The sequence below is a fragment of the Neofelis nebulosa genome, chromosome 3 (assembly GCF_028018385.1).
Source record: "Neofelis nebulosa isolate mNeoNeb1 chromosome 3, mNeoNeb1.pri, whole genome shotgun sequence".
NCBI lineage: Eukaryota > Metazoa > Chordata > Mammalia > Carnivora > Felidae > Neofelis > Neofelis nebulosa.
Window position 1 is genome coordinate 52,652,377 of NC_080784.1, and position 16,371 is coordinate 52,668,747.

Here is a 16,371-nt window from a genome sequence, read left to right on the forward strand (position 1 = left end):
AGATAGAAAACATAAAAAAGAAGAAGAAGAAAGAAGCCAGACAGAGAAAGACAGATACCATATGTTTTCACTCACATGTGGATCTTGAGAAACTTAACAGAAGACCATGGGGGAGGGGAAGAGGAAAAGTAAAAGTTTCAGAGAGGGAGGGAGGCAAACCATAAGAGACTCTTAAGGGCTGAGAACAAACTAAAGGAAGGTGGGGGGCGAGGCAGAGGGGAAAGTGGGTGATGGGCAGAGAGGAGGGCACTTGTTGGGATGAGTACTGGGTGTTGTATGGAAACCAATTTGACAATAAATTATATTTTTTTAAAAAGAACTAAATAGAAATTCCAGAACTAAACAGAAATTCAAAGGAACGGTAACTCAAATGAAAACAAAACAAAACAAAACCTCACTAAAAAAAAAAAAAATCCCTAAAGGGGCAGAAGCAAGAATCAGCAAACAAAAATTCATTGAGATTACCCAATCTATGAAACAGAAAATGGAGAAAAGAGAGAAGAAAAGAAAAAAGAAAAGAAAAGAAAGATGGTGATGGTTGTACCAGTCTTGAGACTATGCTACAAACCACTAAAGTATAAACTTTAAAAGGGTGAATTTGGCGACATGTGAACTATATCTCAATACAACAGTTACCTGGAAAAAGGAAGCACAATTCAGAAGAGGTTCTGGAACACATTGCTCAAAAAGAGACGGCATTCCACAACAGGAGGGCGACCTCCTAGGTTAGCCTCGTTTACAGTTGGGGGATCTGAGCCCTGGATGAGTGGAATAGACATGGATTTCTTTACCTATTCCATGATTACGGTGACCAGCCAGACTTTCCTGGGTTTAGAACTGACTGAAAAGCCCCTTCGGCCTGAGCGAACGAGGGCAGTTGGCCACTCTGCCTGCAGTTCAAATTGGGATGAATCTCCTTTCCTGCAGCTCTGAGTCCCCGGAGTCATACATAAATGAGAAATGGCGATATTCAGAAAAGTTCCTTTACCTTGCTGAATTCAGTGTTCTAAACTTACGCAGCTGGCATTTCACTTTAAGTTCTTTTCTATTCAACCTTTAGGAATGAAGGATCTTTCCTTTTAATGAAATCTGCATTTCATCCCCAAGGTGAAAGCCAGTGTCCTTGGCTTCCTCTGAAAAGTGACAAGTGGATTCTTTTGTATACTAAATGCTAAGAAGATAGGGGGAAAAAAGAGGTTGTAGTTAATTGATTTCAGATATGAAACAGCAGATTATAACCCCTTAGAGATATAGAGAGAGGACAGAGAGAAAGAGAGGAGAGAGAGAAGGTGCACAAGAGAGAGAGAGAGAGAGATCCATTTCCTGTAAAACTAAAAGCCATGAAAGTAAAACTCATATAGGAAAAGTCATTTTAATTCCTTTTCAAAACCATCAGACCTTAAAGGAAAGATCAAATCAAGAGAAACCAGTAGTCTTTGAATGTGTGATTGATGTAAGTCATCTCATGGATGGAGGAATACTGCATTGGCTGGAGCAAATGGGCAGTGGCACATTTCAGCCATACAACCCTGAGCTGTTTCCCCTGGTCCCAAGCTGAACTTCCCAGATCAGCCTCTTTTTCCTTTCCAGGCCAGGGCTGCAGCCCAGCCCTACCCAGCCTGGTGGGGCTCCATCTTCCAAGGCACAAAATAGAGAAGAAGGAAGGACCCAAATTCTTGCACCCACGAAATGGTTCTTGGAATTGGTAAGGTATGGAGAAGTAAAAGGTAACAACTAAGTAATGGGAAAATAAACAATAGCTATATCCTTCCCCAACATCCCCATCTTGGCTCAGTTGGACTTAAAGGCATCACTGCAGGCAAGCAGGTGAACCTCAGAGGCATCTGCCAGCTTTGCCTGGGTTCAAGTGGTTCCTTTAATCTTACAAGATTACAAGACACTTTACAAAGTGCCTCTGCATGTCACCATGGCTGCAGGGCAGAGGATGAACAGAAAGTGTGTCCTGAGTTACCTTAAATGGGAACAGACAGAAAAAAGAACCATAACCTTGATGCCTCCAGAGCCCGCTGCCCCATCTACTTTCATCTCTTCATGCTGTTCAGCTAGGTCCTTTTCAACTTTCCCACCCTTCCTCTCCAGACCTTTCAGCCAATTCCCAGTCCGACATGCGCCCCCTTCAGGACCCACCTTCTCAGCTCGATTAATCTTTCCTTCATGTGTTCCAGCAGAGTCCCTCTGCCTGTGCATGTATGTCCTGTCTGTTCTGGCAGAATCTGACCTCCTGATGATGGATGGTGGTCCTCTTCAGTCCCCAGCATGTGGGCGTGGCTCTCACTTTGTCACATTTTAGCCATCCCACCACACCCTCAGGTGGTCACATCCTCATCATATAACATGACTCCATCTCTAAACCACAAACTCATCACAGGGAGGTTTGCCTTCTTCATTCCTACGTCGCGGTGCCTGCTGCATAGTAGGCACTTGTGTTGTGATTGCTCACATACCCTGTCATTCCCCTGCCCTGGGGAGAGCCACCCCAGGCTGCCTGTATATGCCTAATGCCTTGCAGAGTCCATGGGACATAGTACGTGCCCCACAGTGATTGCTGAAGTTGGATTCTTAAGTGGAATTACAGAGTTCAAAATGTATTTGCAGAGAAGTGACCAGCCTACACAGAGCTGTGCCTGCCTTCCATGACCCCTCAGCATCATAGCCCACACAGGGAAAACCAGGCATCTGTAATAGAGGAGATACAATATTCAGTGTGTGGACTCTGCTTCAGATTGTCATTGTCCTCACGCCAGGATCTGGGGTGATGGAGCCACCACCAGCTGGAACATTGCTGGCCACTGTGGCTGAAGGGAAAAATCTCATGCTGGATGGTTTCTGCCCAGAAATGACATAGGTCCCTTCCGCTCACAGCCTGCTGACCAGTCATGTGGGCAACCTGACTTCAAGAGGCAGGGTAGGGGATGTTGGTGACCACTGATACAGTCTGCCATGCTTGTCTGCTAGAGCACAGCTTCTCAAATTCTAACATGACCATGGATCACTTGGAAATGATTTTAAAATTTGGACTCTGATTCAGTAGGTCTGGGGAAGGGGCCAGATTTTGCATTTCTGACAAGCCACTGGCCCGTTGTTCACACTCTGAGGAGCAAGGATAAAGCTTTGAATCCTTCCTGGCCAAACTGAGCTCTCTCTCTTTTCTCTTTCTCTGCAGAGACAAAATTCATCTTGTAGCTCTGTCATTTTGTGTTGCAAACCAAGAAAAATATCCTTGCTGGTCAGAAGACACTTGTGATTTACCACGAGGGTGAGGGGGACACAGAGAGATAGATAATGAAAGCCATTAACTGTTCTATACAACTGCAGGGTCCAGGGGGGAGACAGACCACAGGAATGCTGTAGCTGTTCTAAGGCCAACCTCATTCCATCCAGAGGCCACCATTTGCATAAGCAGGTTTTTTAAATGCACCAAATTAGATCTAATTATGTCACCTTTTTCCGACTTTGCCTCCTTAGTTTCATAGGAAGGGTCAGTGCAGCTCTGACTGGACCTCATGAAGCCTCCAGCCCCTCTGAGCACTTGCCTTGTCTCGTCAGTGTCACATCATTGTCCCAGGGATCCTTCACTAGCTCTGACTCGTCTCCCCTGCATGTGGTAACAGCCACTGATTGACTCACAGGGGTGAGTCCACGGTGCCAGAGCCTGGAGCCCCTCTTGTTCCAGGGTCCTCTGTGGTGTGGGACATGAGCAGCCTGTCCCTCTCCTCCTTGTGGCCAAACCACTAAGGGCAGGGGCAACCTCCCCACACACCTGCAGTTTTGTGCGTGCTCTGTGCTGTCCCGAACTGGAAACACACGAGTCTCTGCTCAGCTTGGAATAGATGGTATTTTTCTTTCTAGAGGTTTTATTTAAAAGCCATGCCAGTCATTTTGCATCCCTTCCCAGAAGTTTTGATTGATGGCAATCTGGTCAGCTAGAAGCTGCCAATGGAATAAAACTGCTGACTTGGGCATTGGCATTGGCTGAGCTTGTTAAGCCTGCACGGGGTGTGTGACTGTGCATGTGTGTGTGCGCACAGGATGGAAACATAGCGAGGGATTTGATGGAATTAGGTCTGGAAAGAACTGAAGGGGTCTCTTAGTTCAGAAGGAGAAAGCAGGAACCAAGGAGGCTATGCCTCGTATATGCTCCCTGCTGCCACTAGAGGGCAGAGTGAGGAATAGAATCCAGGTCTTCTGTGTTTGCTTGGATCAGACTTAGTTAAGTCTTTAAAAAATATGAATCAAATAAGGATTGAACTGCAGTTACCTTCCTCCTTTCCTGGTGACTTTCTCATCAGTGACACAGCCATTTCTCAATGGGCCTTCAAACTACGATTGAAATTAAGGACATCTGTCTTGAAAATGTTCCTTGCTGATTGGATGCAGACCTGCATGTTTCTAGAACCGTATGGATGGGGAATGGGCGGTTACCATGATGACTCTGGACTTGGTGGCCCTATCTGAAGCTTCTGAATGTGGGGCTGTTTGGTAGACTCCGAGAGTCATAGAATCCTTTGAGATTATAAGCAAATATTTGATTGTGAGTTTATGTGGAAAGAGTGTCCATAGTGTTTATTGGATTCTCATGTGAATCTGTGACCCCTTAAGATGTAAGAACCACTTACTACTACAGATTCAAGGTTTTTTACAGTGGTAAATTTTCTAAAAAGTGAAAGGTGTCTATAGGTTACTCTAAGGTGGGGGTTGAATGTATACCACAGAGCATCCTATGTGCACTTATATACACATGCATAAGCGTGCACCCACACACCTCTCCCACATACATGTGCACATACACACGTGTGTTAGAGTCTCTAGATCCAATGCACTCTCCTCCCTCCCTGCCCTGCTGTGTAGGATTCTAATACGAGGTTCTTGGTGGGTTCATATTGACTGTTTCTGCCTCAAACATGCTACAGACTCAGCCCTCTGGGGTCTCACTTATCCTACATTCCCAAATTCTGGGCACAGAGTGTATGTGGGAAGGAGGATGGAATCCAGAGCCAGACAGACCTGTGTTCTTGTCCCAGACTCACAACTAACACTCTGGGCACATGAAATTGAGCATGGTGTTTAACTTCTTTGGATTTACTTGTGGGTAAAGTCAGAATAAAGATCTCCCTGCCCCTTCAGGGTTGCTGGCATGATGAGATGAGAAAATGAGAGAAAAAGCCCCCTAGAGCTCATAACTGCCCCATTAGAGGGGCCCTGCAAACCTCTCCTCTGACATCCATTACAAATCGATACAGAGCCTGGTACTTAAAACACAAACTCTGCCTTCCTTGACACTTTGAGTAGGTCTTCTGTCATCTCTTGGAATCAGATAGTGCTTGGGAAGTTTGTGGAATTTGCTATTGGGAGGGCATCTGTCTGTCTGAGTAGATGAGAGGCAGGCAACCCCAGCTCTCTGTTAGGTGACCTTAGATGACCACTCTGTGTTAGTTTTCCATCTTTATCACACAGCCATTAGTACATGGGATCAGCTGAGGTAGGACAAGAAAAAGAATAACCGAACCACATGTTTGGAGCAAGCCTTTTCACTGTTGTTCTCCTTTGGCCCTTCTTTGAGGGGTTTAACATCATAACAGGAGGCTATTATACAAGCAGGCCAGGAAGTATTTAAGTAACTGTTGTGGGATGTGCTTGTTATGCAGCAAAATAATTATTTGACAGCTAACAAAACAATGGGAAACAACCTAAGTTCCACTGATGAATGAATAGATAAACAGAATGTGGTCTATACATATAATGAGTGTCATTCAGGCCTTAAAAAGGAAAGAAGTTCTGACACAGGCTACAATATGGATGAACCTTGGGGACATTATGCTGAGGAAAATAAGCCAGACACAAAAAGGCAAATACTATGTGATTCCACTTACGTGAGGTACCTAGAGTAATCAGATTCATAGAGACAGAAAGTAGAATGGGGTTGCCAGAGGCAAAGGGATGGGAGGAACGGACAGGTATTATTTCACGGGTAATGAGTTTTAGTTTTGTAAGATGAAGAGTTCTAGAGATTAGTTGCACAACAATGTGAATGTACTTAAAAATGGTTAAGGTGGAAAATTTGAAGTTATGTGTGTTTTACCATGACTTAAAAAACAAAAGTCAATGAGATGGCCTGAGAAATCTACATCACACATTTTGAGTTCCAGGGATCTGAGCAGGGTAGAGAGAGAGTATGATCCAAATATAGGATGATTCATAGTTAGAACTCTTTTGGAAATTTTGAAATAATAAACATCCCTCTCTAAGGGAAAGGTACATCTTTATCTGACCACCTGGGACAGTGTGCCTTATTGTAATAATGGAAATGATCAGGAAACAGGGGTTCTAGTCCTATCTCTGCAGGCTTACTGGCAAGTGGCTTGAGACAAGCCTCCTCTTTCCCTGGGCTTCACTGTCCTGCACTGAGAAATAAGAAGAATAATTCCTCCCTTTTACAGTTAATGAAAGCCTCACTTAGACTAGAGTGTGTGAGGAAGCCCCTTGGAGAATCTGCAACTCGGGACAAATGCAAGGGCTTGGGATTAGTGCTGGCCTCTCTGCCCTGTTGCACTCCTAACCTAATCTGTTGATGCTCCATCATAGACTGTGTTGCCGTGACCACCAGGCTGTGCTTTTTCAGGGTGGTGTAAGAGTCATTTCCATGCAATATGTTGAGTATACCTGGAGACTCAGGAAACCTTGGTGAAGCTAATAATAAGCTTGTTAGCAGGTTGCAGTAAGCAGAGCGGCCACTTGTTCATTAACTTTATTAAAAGAAAGGCTTCCTAGGTCACGATCTCACGGTCCGTGAGTTCGAGCCCCACGTCAGGCCCTGGGCTGATGGCTTGGAGCCTGGAGCCTGTTTCCGATTCTGTGTCTCCCTCTCTCTCTGCCCCTCCCCCGTTCATGCTCTGTCTCTCTCTGTCCCAAAAAATAAAAAGCGTTGAAAAAAAAAATTTAAAAGAAAGGCTTCCTGTTGGTAGTTCTGGAAAGATGGGTTGGGTCCAGGGTGCTCCTGTGGGCAGAACGTCTGTAAGGGAGTGGCCCAGTGACTTCCTCGGGTACTTGTGCTTGGCAGGAGTGGTGGGAACTGGAGACACCTGTTGGGGATGGAGGGGAGCTCTGCCACAGCTTATTGATGACCACCTCTTTTCCTTGCCCCACAGAGCTCAGCTGCACAGCTGTAGAAGTAGGGAGTGCATGGTGGGTGTACATGGAGGCCTATTTTAGGAGAGGAGGATGGGTGGGCCAGCCTTCTTCCAGTGTGCATGGGAGCTGATAGCAAAGGAAGCCAGTACTGCCATGTGGTTAAAATATGCCAGAGTGCCATGCACTTTGTGTCCCTTTTCTGGGATCCTCATAAGAGCTGTGAGCTAGGTATTGTGCCCACTTTACAGATAGCAAAGCTCCTTCTGGGAAGAACATGATATGAGAATAAAGGCATAGAAGAATTTGTGGGGTCATCTAAGAAAAGGGGGAAGTCAGAATCTGTGAGAAAAGCATGAACAATCAATTTTATTAGGTAACCTTCCAGAGATTTCCTGATCAAGATGTCACACTGATGTAGGTTATTTTAGATAGGTCTCACTTACTTCCCTCCAAAAAATCAGCAAGAAAAAAAATGCCACAAACAAGAGGCTTTGGTTAATTATATTGGAGCCAATAAGAGTAGGCAACAGAAAAATGAGGCGTACAGAGGGTCAGGCCTGATCATTTCTTCTTCTGGTGCTGGTCTTGGTTGAGGAACCCAGTAGAGGGGGCATGCAGGTCTTGGCTTTCCATGTGGCAGTGAGAGACCAAGCCCTGGAGCCTGGAGAAGGCAAGGACTAGTGGAGCCCTGAGGTTTGACCAGCCAGAGAGTGGATTTCCTGGCAGTGTCATCATGGAGTTTAAACTTTATTAAATGAGTATAGAGGACACTCAATATTACATTAGTTTCAGATGTACAACATAGTGATTCAATAAGTTTATACATTATGCTGTGCTGATCACAAATGAATCTACCATCTATTACTATACAATGCATCATGATTTCATTCACTGTATTCCTTAACTGTACCTTTTATTCCTGTGACTTCCTCATATCATAGCTGGAAGCCTGTATCTCTCACACCCCTTCACCTATTTTTCCCTGACTCCCCATCCTCCTCCTCTCTGGCAATCATCAATTTGTTCCGTGTTTATAGGTCTCATTCTGCTTTCTGTTTATTCATTTGTTTTTCTTAGATTCCACATATAAATGAAATCATATGATATTTCTCTTTCTATGACTTATTTCACTTAGCATAATATCTTCCAGGTCCATCAATGTTGTTACAAATGGCATGATCTCATCATTTTTTATGGCTGCATAATACTCCACTGTATATACGTACATGTGTGTGTACCACATCTTCCTTACCCATTCATCTATTGATGGACACTTTTAGGTTGCTTCCATATTTTTATTGTTGTAAATAATGCTGCAATAAATATAGGGATGCGTATATCTTTTCGATTTAGTGTTTCATTTTCTTTGAATTATTGGATCATATAGTATTTATACTTTTAATTTTTTGAGGAACTTCCATACTGTTTTCCACAGTGGCTACACCAGTTTGCATTCCCACCAATAGTGCACAAGGGTTCCTCGTCAACATTTGTTATTTCTTGTCTTTTTTATTTTAGCCATTCTGACAAATATAAGGAGACATCTCATTGGTTCTGATTTGAATTTCCTAATGGTTAGTGATGTTGAGCATCTTCTCATGTGTCTGTTGGCCATCTGGATGTCTTCTCTGGAGAAATGTCTTCTTGTCTTCTGCCTATTTTTAATTTGATTATTTAGGAGGGTTTTGGTGAGTTACATAAGTTCTTTATATATTTTGGATATTAACCCCTTATGAAACTGGGCCACTTTCTAACACCATGCACAAAAATAAACCCAAAATGGATGAAAGACCTAAATGTGAGATCTGAAACCATAGTGAAGTTTTGAGCCAACCTGGCAGTCACTTTGACCAGGCAAGTCCTTGATGACCTGCACTCATTCCCCATACCACAGGGCGGCTCTGTAGAGCCTGAAGGAAGACCGCAGTCTTCTGGGGTGGCATCAGCCTGGGGCTGGAGGCAGGGCCCCCTAGCCTGGGGGCCCCTCAGGGATTCAACCTGTCAGGATTTCTATGCTTCAGGCTAGAGCATTTGCTGCACTCACTTTCAACTCTTTATCTGCCCCATGATTTTCCTATGGACAGCCCACTTTCATGAGTACAGACTCCTTTTTGGAAGCTCCCAGAAAACTTTGCAGGTGATGTGATTCATCATTTCTATAATCAGGAATGCTACATCATCAGCATGGGCCCCCTTATAGACCGTGGAAGAGACCACAGAGGTTGTGGATTATGTGCTGCCCCAATTTAGCTCTCCTGACACTCCCGTCCCTTCCACAGTAGCAGGCAAGAGAGCCGCAGTGATGCTTGGATTGAGATAGCCCTCTATCTGTCCTAATTCACTGAGGAAAAGTAAGTTACACAGAAACATTGATACAGGGGCGTCTATAGTTAGTTGGTTAAGTGTCTGACTCTTGGTTTCAGCTCAGGTCATGGTCTCATGGTTCGTGAGTTCAAGTCCTGTTTTGGGCTCTGTGTTCACAGTACAGAGCCTGTTTGGGACTCTCTGTCTCCTTCTCTCTGTCCCTCCCCTGCTCTCTCTCTCAAAAATAAGTTGGGGCGCCTGGGTGGCTCAGTCGGTTAAGCGCCGACTTCGGCTCAGGTCGCGATCTCGCGGTATGTGAGTTCGAGCCCCGCATCGGGCTCTGTGCTGACTGCTCAGAGCCTGGAGCCCGTTTCAGATTCTGTGTCTCCCTCTCTCTCTGACCCTCCCCCGTTCATGCTCTGTCTCTCTCTGTCTCAAAAATAAATAAATGTTAAAAAATAAAAATAAAAAAAAAATAAGTAAATGAATGTTATTTTAAAAAATAAACATTGATACATTAGCCATTATTCATAACAAATTACTTATGACACCCCCACTACTGAATAGACCACCTGATTTAGGAAAAGACTGAGGTTCACCCCACCAGCACCTACACTGCTTTCACATGGCCCAAAGTGACCAGTGAACTTTGGAGGCTAGAAGGATCATCTGTAACCTGGTCTTCATCTTTCACTTCCTCCTGCTCCTCCATCCCCCCCACCATCACCCCACTCACCCCCCTCCCCAGAAGAGCTAACAGGCTTTTTCAAGAGCTATCAGAGATGCTGAGGTCATCCTTCTATGCAAGATGATTGGTCCTCCCTGTATGGACATGGCCACTGAAACAGTCTAAAGAGTAATCCTACCTGTGGAATTGGCCAAGGGTCTTTGACAAGGAAAGTGAGAGCCTAAGCACCCTGCTCCCCAAACTCCCTGAGGTCCCCAAGGATGTGCTTTGGCTTGAAGCAGCAGCAGGGACCCAAGTGGAAGCCCCTAAGGTGAAGTGAATCCCCAAGACTCATTAATCACTGAGATGAGGTTGAGAAACGAAAGTCCATGTGTCAAGGAGCACATGGATCTGTATGTGTATTGTCAGAAAGGAGTGGAAGTGGCTTAGAGAAACAAAGGACAATTAGAATGCAATGTCATAAGTACCAAAAAGGATAGCCCTTTTGTGGGAGCCTAGACGTTGGAGTAACTCCTGCCTTATAGATTCAGGAAAGGTTTACAGAGGTGGGGGCATTTGATCTCCATGCTGAGAGATGGGTAGCAGCTCACCTGATCTGGAAGACAAGAAAGAGCATTCCAAGGAGGTTGTGTGCAAGGGAATGGAATATTCAGGAAATGTATAAAGTTCTATATGACCCACAAAAAGAGTTTTCAGAGAGGAAGGAAAAGGAAAGAGTTAGGAAAGGACCAGGGACGTGAAGCCTAGGATGTGGAGTGAAACCCAGCACAGAAGGGCCATTGGGTTCTCCTAAGGTTTGGGGAGGCTTCACTTCATGGTTTAAGGAGGTGCCATTACCAGCATGTGCTCTCCTGGCTTCTGGGGACAATAATCAATCCCAGTCCTGAGTCCTGTTCTCTTTAACCCTGTAGCTCAAATAGTACAGTGGAAGGGCTGGAACAAAAGAGTGATGAGGGTTGGCACAGCTGACTGGCCCCAACCAGGTCTGAAACAAACGGGCCCCGGAATCCCCAGCACTGCCTCCAGCTCTGTGTGTCCGGCAAGACCTCTCCAGGAGATGGGCCTGGGAGGGCTGAGGACAGTGATCTGCTCCTGAAGCCATGTGTGTGAGAAAGCAGAGGCAGGGGACGTGGGGGAGGAGGAAAAGCAGATACTAGTTAGGATTTCTGTTTTCCTCTTCCCTTTTCTTTTACATACAGTTTCTTTCTCATGTGTTTGTCCTCCCTCCCCAGTTTTAGAGTGAGGGTTGAGGACAGCCACAGCCCTGTGCTCAGGGACGGCCTCAGCCTTGAGGCTGGCCACCCCAGCGTGGATGGGACGATGTTGACCCCAGGCCCAGTGATGCCAGTATGCATCTCCCAGCCCAACGAGAACTGACCAGAACGTCCCAGCTTGTGCAGGAGGACAGCAAGCGCAGGAGGACAGCTTGGAGCTGTCTTCTATGGGTTTTCCTCACTGTTTATTTTAGTTTCTTCCTCTCAAATAAAAGTGAAGTGTCTGCCATCTTGTGGCAGAGGCCTGGTACTGCTGCCTGGGCCCCTACAGTCACCTTCCCACTGCTCCCCCAGAAGGGATGCTGGCCCTCTGGGGTGGTCCGTGGGCAGGGGTCGGTGGGAGCTGGTGTGGAGAGGAGGAGGGAGCCTGGGCAGTAGTGCTCACTGGCACAGTCCTCTCCGCCTTGGTAAATAGGCTTCTGGAGACAGTGGCTGTGGGCTCTGGGGCCTCGGAGGACAGCCTTTTATGAAAGAGAAATAGGGCGAGTAGTGTGGGAGGAGGTCACCTTCAGAGAGGACAGGGCCTGGAGGAGGATGAGGCGAGTGAGTGGAGACCCTGGGAGACCTGGGGGCTGGGTCCTAGCCCTGAGGGAAGGGGGCAGAGGAGCTCAACAGCAGGCAAGCTCCTGTGCAGGGTGGCCACAGCCAGGAAAGTCAAAATATGTGGTCACATCAGCATATGAAAGACTCATGTCAGGACTCATGCCTTAGCTCAGGTGAGAACCAGAGGGGAGCGTCTCTTGTGAGTGGATGAACTCTCTGAGAGCAATCATGTGTGCACATGATTTCTGGGCTCCTGACCAGTGAGGGTGTCAACTCCACTTATAAATCTGGAGCCCTTTTATTTGGTATTTGAATCCAGCTACAAGAGACAGAGATCATGTGAAACCAGTCCTAGAAGCTCTGTGCCTCTCAAGTTGCACCAGGAAGGTCAAGTCATGACCTTACATCCTGTCCTTTCCACAAGTTCTCGAGTACTGCCTAAAGCAGCCAGGATACTCCACAGGCCTCTTGCTTACCGTCTTCCCCAGAACAGTCCACAACCACAGCCACCCCATGTCCTGAAGTGGGCACTTACCTCACAGGCAAATACTAGCAGTAATTTTAGCAAATGTCCAGTACATACCCCCCTGGGCACTGACCCATTTCCTATTGACAGTGATGTCATTTCTAACTCTAACTCTAACCAGGATAGTTAACCATTCCAGATTGTCATTGTCACTGAGGCTTTGGTTCCTGGAACCAATTGCTGTGTTAGCTGGAGTTCGGTCACGGAAACAGAGTGTTCAAGGTATTTCAAGCAGGAAGTTGGATTTTAAGCATCAAAGGGGTTTTGATGCTTCCAGACTCATTAGAAAGGCTGTTTGAGTGAGGATTGGGGAAAAGCATCACCGCATTTCAGGATACCAAGAAGTTACAGAAATTGCTGGGGATCACTGCTAATGACTTTGCCTGAAGCATGACTGTCAGTGATTGTCAGGAAGAGCTGGTGGAGTCTCCAGTCTGATCTTTGGAGACATTCACGGCTGCACCTTCCAAATAATGGCTTCTCCTAAGCCTGCCAAATTTCACGTGTGCTTCTCTCATTGGTGGACTCTAAACTGGCGTGCTGTTGGCAATAGAATCTGGGAAGTGTATTTTCCAAGCTTCCAGCCTGTGCGGTATTAGGGCGAGCTGAGAATGTCAGGGATCAAGACACGATATCTGACACGCACTTTTAAATACGGATGATAATAATAGTACTTCCTTCATATGGCTGTTGTGAGGCTAAAATTAACACTGTGAAGTCTTTGCACAGAGTGTGGCATATGGTAAGCCCTCGATAATTGCTCGTTTACAAAAAATTGTCAAAACTGAAGTAGGAATGGCTCCTTGTTCTCATTTCTAACCCCTGTAAGGAAACTGGCTGTTTCCAAGCTGTGGGGTCCAACCCGCCTGCCTTGGCAAGGATCCTGTTCCTTACCATCCTGGGCCCGTTTGGCATCAGATCCTCAGTCTGCCTCATTCTGGCTCAGAAGGCTGGATGGAGATGCAGGAGGAAGGGGAAAGTTCTTAGGGATATAGTGCAGCAGTGAATTGTGCTGGATTAATACTGGATTCCCCCTGCTCTGCAGAGGGAAGGACTTCATTTCAAATGGACCAACAGTCCATTTGACCAGAGACTGGTCACTTCCCTCCTGGAAACACGAGTCGGGGCTGTGCCTTGCACTTCTGTACCAAATGGAGTTCGCAAACCCAGGGGTCGAGTCTCTGTAACGTTGTGCCCAAATGCTCCAAGCAGCCTGTAACAAGAAAGAATCAGGGCACAGCTGAAATCCAAAAGGGAAAGGAAACAGGCTAAGATCCATGGGGAACAATGTCTATTTCTTAATCTGTCTCCTGCCCCAAATAGCTCTGCTCTCCTCCCCCACTTGTGTTTATGTGTCTGTTTCTTTCCCTGGCAGCAGATGCCACCAGGCCTTCAAGTAGGTCACAGAGGGCGAGGATGAGCTGACACAGGCCCTCAGGCCATGTCCTCCCTTGACCTCACTCCCTGGTTCCTGGGTCTGGAGACCCACATGAGCCCATGCTCTCCAAGGCATCCTGGCAGGGTCCGTGCTCCCTAGAACCCAGCAAGTCAAGGTTCCTCTGTCCAGCCTGTGAGTGGGCAGGGGGCCTGTTCAGAACTGGCAGCAGAGGGGACAGCACTGAGATGGGCTGTAGCCCTCCCCGCCTCATCCTGCCCCTGCCCTTTCATCCCCTCCAACCGCAGCCCTGCTTTACCGCCCTCAGGGATGCCCATTCTTCCCAGGGCAGCCAGAGAGCCCCATGTCCCTGCTGTTTACTCTGAGAAGCACTGGGGTCCCTTTCACATAGACCCACAGGTTCCAAACCAGGGCTCCTAGCATGTACCAGGGGCAGCAGTGGTGGGATGGGTAGAGTGCACAAATTAGAGTCAGGAAACCAGATTTCAAACCCCAGTCACCTGAGGCACAGGCTAGTGAGAGCATGCCCAGAATAACCCAGCTGGGAAGCCACAGGTCCCAGGCCTGCAAGTACCCACTGCACACCCCAAAGCTACATGTGCCTGCCTCCCTCACAGCCCAGCCTCCCATCCCTCCTTGGGACCCTCTCTGCCCAGCATCCAGTCCTCATGTTGCCTTTCTTTCTACAGGTTCTTTCAGAGCATGGCTATGGCCCGATCACGACCGACATCCGGGAGGGACAAACTTTCTACTATGCGGAGGATTACCACCAGCAGTACCTGAGCAAGAACCCTGATGGGTACTGCGGCCTGGGGGGCACTGGCGTGTCCTGTCCACTGGGTATTAAAAAGTAATTTCTCCCCATGTGGTCAGCACTTGAGGTCACAGCAAAAATGCTTTCAACAAATTGGGCAATTCTTTTGTGGTTCAGGTCAGCGGCTTTTCAAAATACACAGAGCACAAAGGCATTCATAAAAATCTGGTTTAATGAGGTGTAATTTACATGAAGTGCAATGAATGGCAAGTTGAGAACATGCAGTTTATCTTCTGATAAATTATGGTGGGACTAGAACTGTGACCTATTGGGGTCTGAATGAGGATAATGAGTATGCTGTGTTTCCCCTGCTTGGGCCAGGACGCCTGCCACAGAAGCTGGGGAAGGAAGCTGGGAGATTGTCGGACAGGATGAGGCACATCGGACACCCTTTATCTGTGCCCTTTCCCACCTTACCTGCCCTCTGCCCTCCAGTGCCTTAACATCTGCAAACATTTATAGCCTCAATGAATCATTCACTGCAATACTTTGCTCTTCTGATCCTGTATGTGTAAGGGGCTTTCTCTCCTTTTCTTCCCTCCCATGGCAGAGAAAAGATGTGAGTTAGCTTGACAAATTCAAACACTTTGCTTACAGCTATGAGAAATGCTTGTTCTAATAAAAGTTTACAATCCAATACAAAATGCCTCATGTCTCATCTCTCTTTTACTTTTAGGTAGGATATTTCTAAGTATTGTAAGACAAAACCCTCAAAATTCCTTTCCCCCAAATGGAGAATATGATTGAAATTTTCAGGAACCATGTACACTTCTGGCTCCTTTCAACTTCAGTGATAATAGCTGTTTTCCACACGCCTGTTCTGTTACAGCCATCACAACAGGTACTATTCTAATTAGACATGTGCAATTCTTGCCCTTAAGAGTCTTTATACACAAGACAAAGGGTGGGGGACCTAAGCAATGTCATCACATGAACAAATCAGATAATCACAGGTCCTGACAAATGATATGAAGATGATAAACAGGATAAGCTGTATCTAGGGGCTGTGAAGTTACACACAGAGGGGTTTTGGTTACATTGGTCAGGGAAGGCCTCTGTGGGGTGGAGAGACAAGTTAACTGATGCAAAGAAGAAATATAAACACAAGGGAGGAGGGCAGAGCTTTGGGGCAGGAGACAGATTAAGAAATACATTGTTCCCCATGGGTTTAGCATATTTATTTTCCCTCTTGGATTTCCTCTGTGCCCTAAGCCATTGTGGAAAAATTAAAAATAGAAATTTCATGTGATCTGATAATTCCACTCCTGGGTATTTACCCATACCCAAAGAAAATGAGAACACTAGTTCAAAAAAGATATATATACCCCTGTGTTTATCACAGCATTATTTATAATGGCCAAGATACAGAAGCAATCTAAGCATCCATCAATAGATGAATGAATAAGGAGAATGTGATTGATGCCTACACACACGCGCACACACACACACACACACACACACCTACATACACATTGGAATATTATGCGGCCATAAAAAATGATGAGAGCTTATCATTTGCAACACATGGACAGACCTAGAAGGTATTAGGCTAAGTTAAATAAGTATTATGCTAAGATAAATACAAATACCTGATGATTTCACTCATATGTGGAATACAAAAAAAACTAATAAAGAAACAAAAAGCAGAAACAGACCTATGAATACAGAGAACACAAT

At 46.1% G+C, this 16,371-nt stretch overlaps 1 protein-coding gene across 5 annotated transcripts in view; it reads left to right on the forward strand.

The window, feature by feature from the left end:
- Positions 1 to 15,341, forward strand: part of MSRA (methionine sulfoxide reductase A) — a 462,739-nt gene extending 447,398 nt beyond the window's left edge. For all 5 annotated transcript variants that reach the window (XM_058720804.1, XM_058720805.1, XM_058720808.1 and 2 more), the window contains one exon: positions 14,570 to 15,341. In XM_058720804.1, coding sequence (XP_058576787.1) covers positions 14,570 to 14,734 — 165 coding nt within the window. In that variant the 3' untranslated portion in view covers positions 14,735 to 15,341. The remainder of the gene's footprint in view (positions 1 to 14,569) is intronic.
- The last annotated feature ends 1,030 nt before the right edge of the window (positions 15,342 to 16,371 follow it).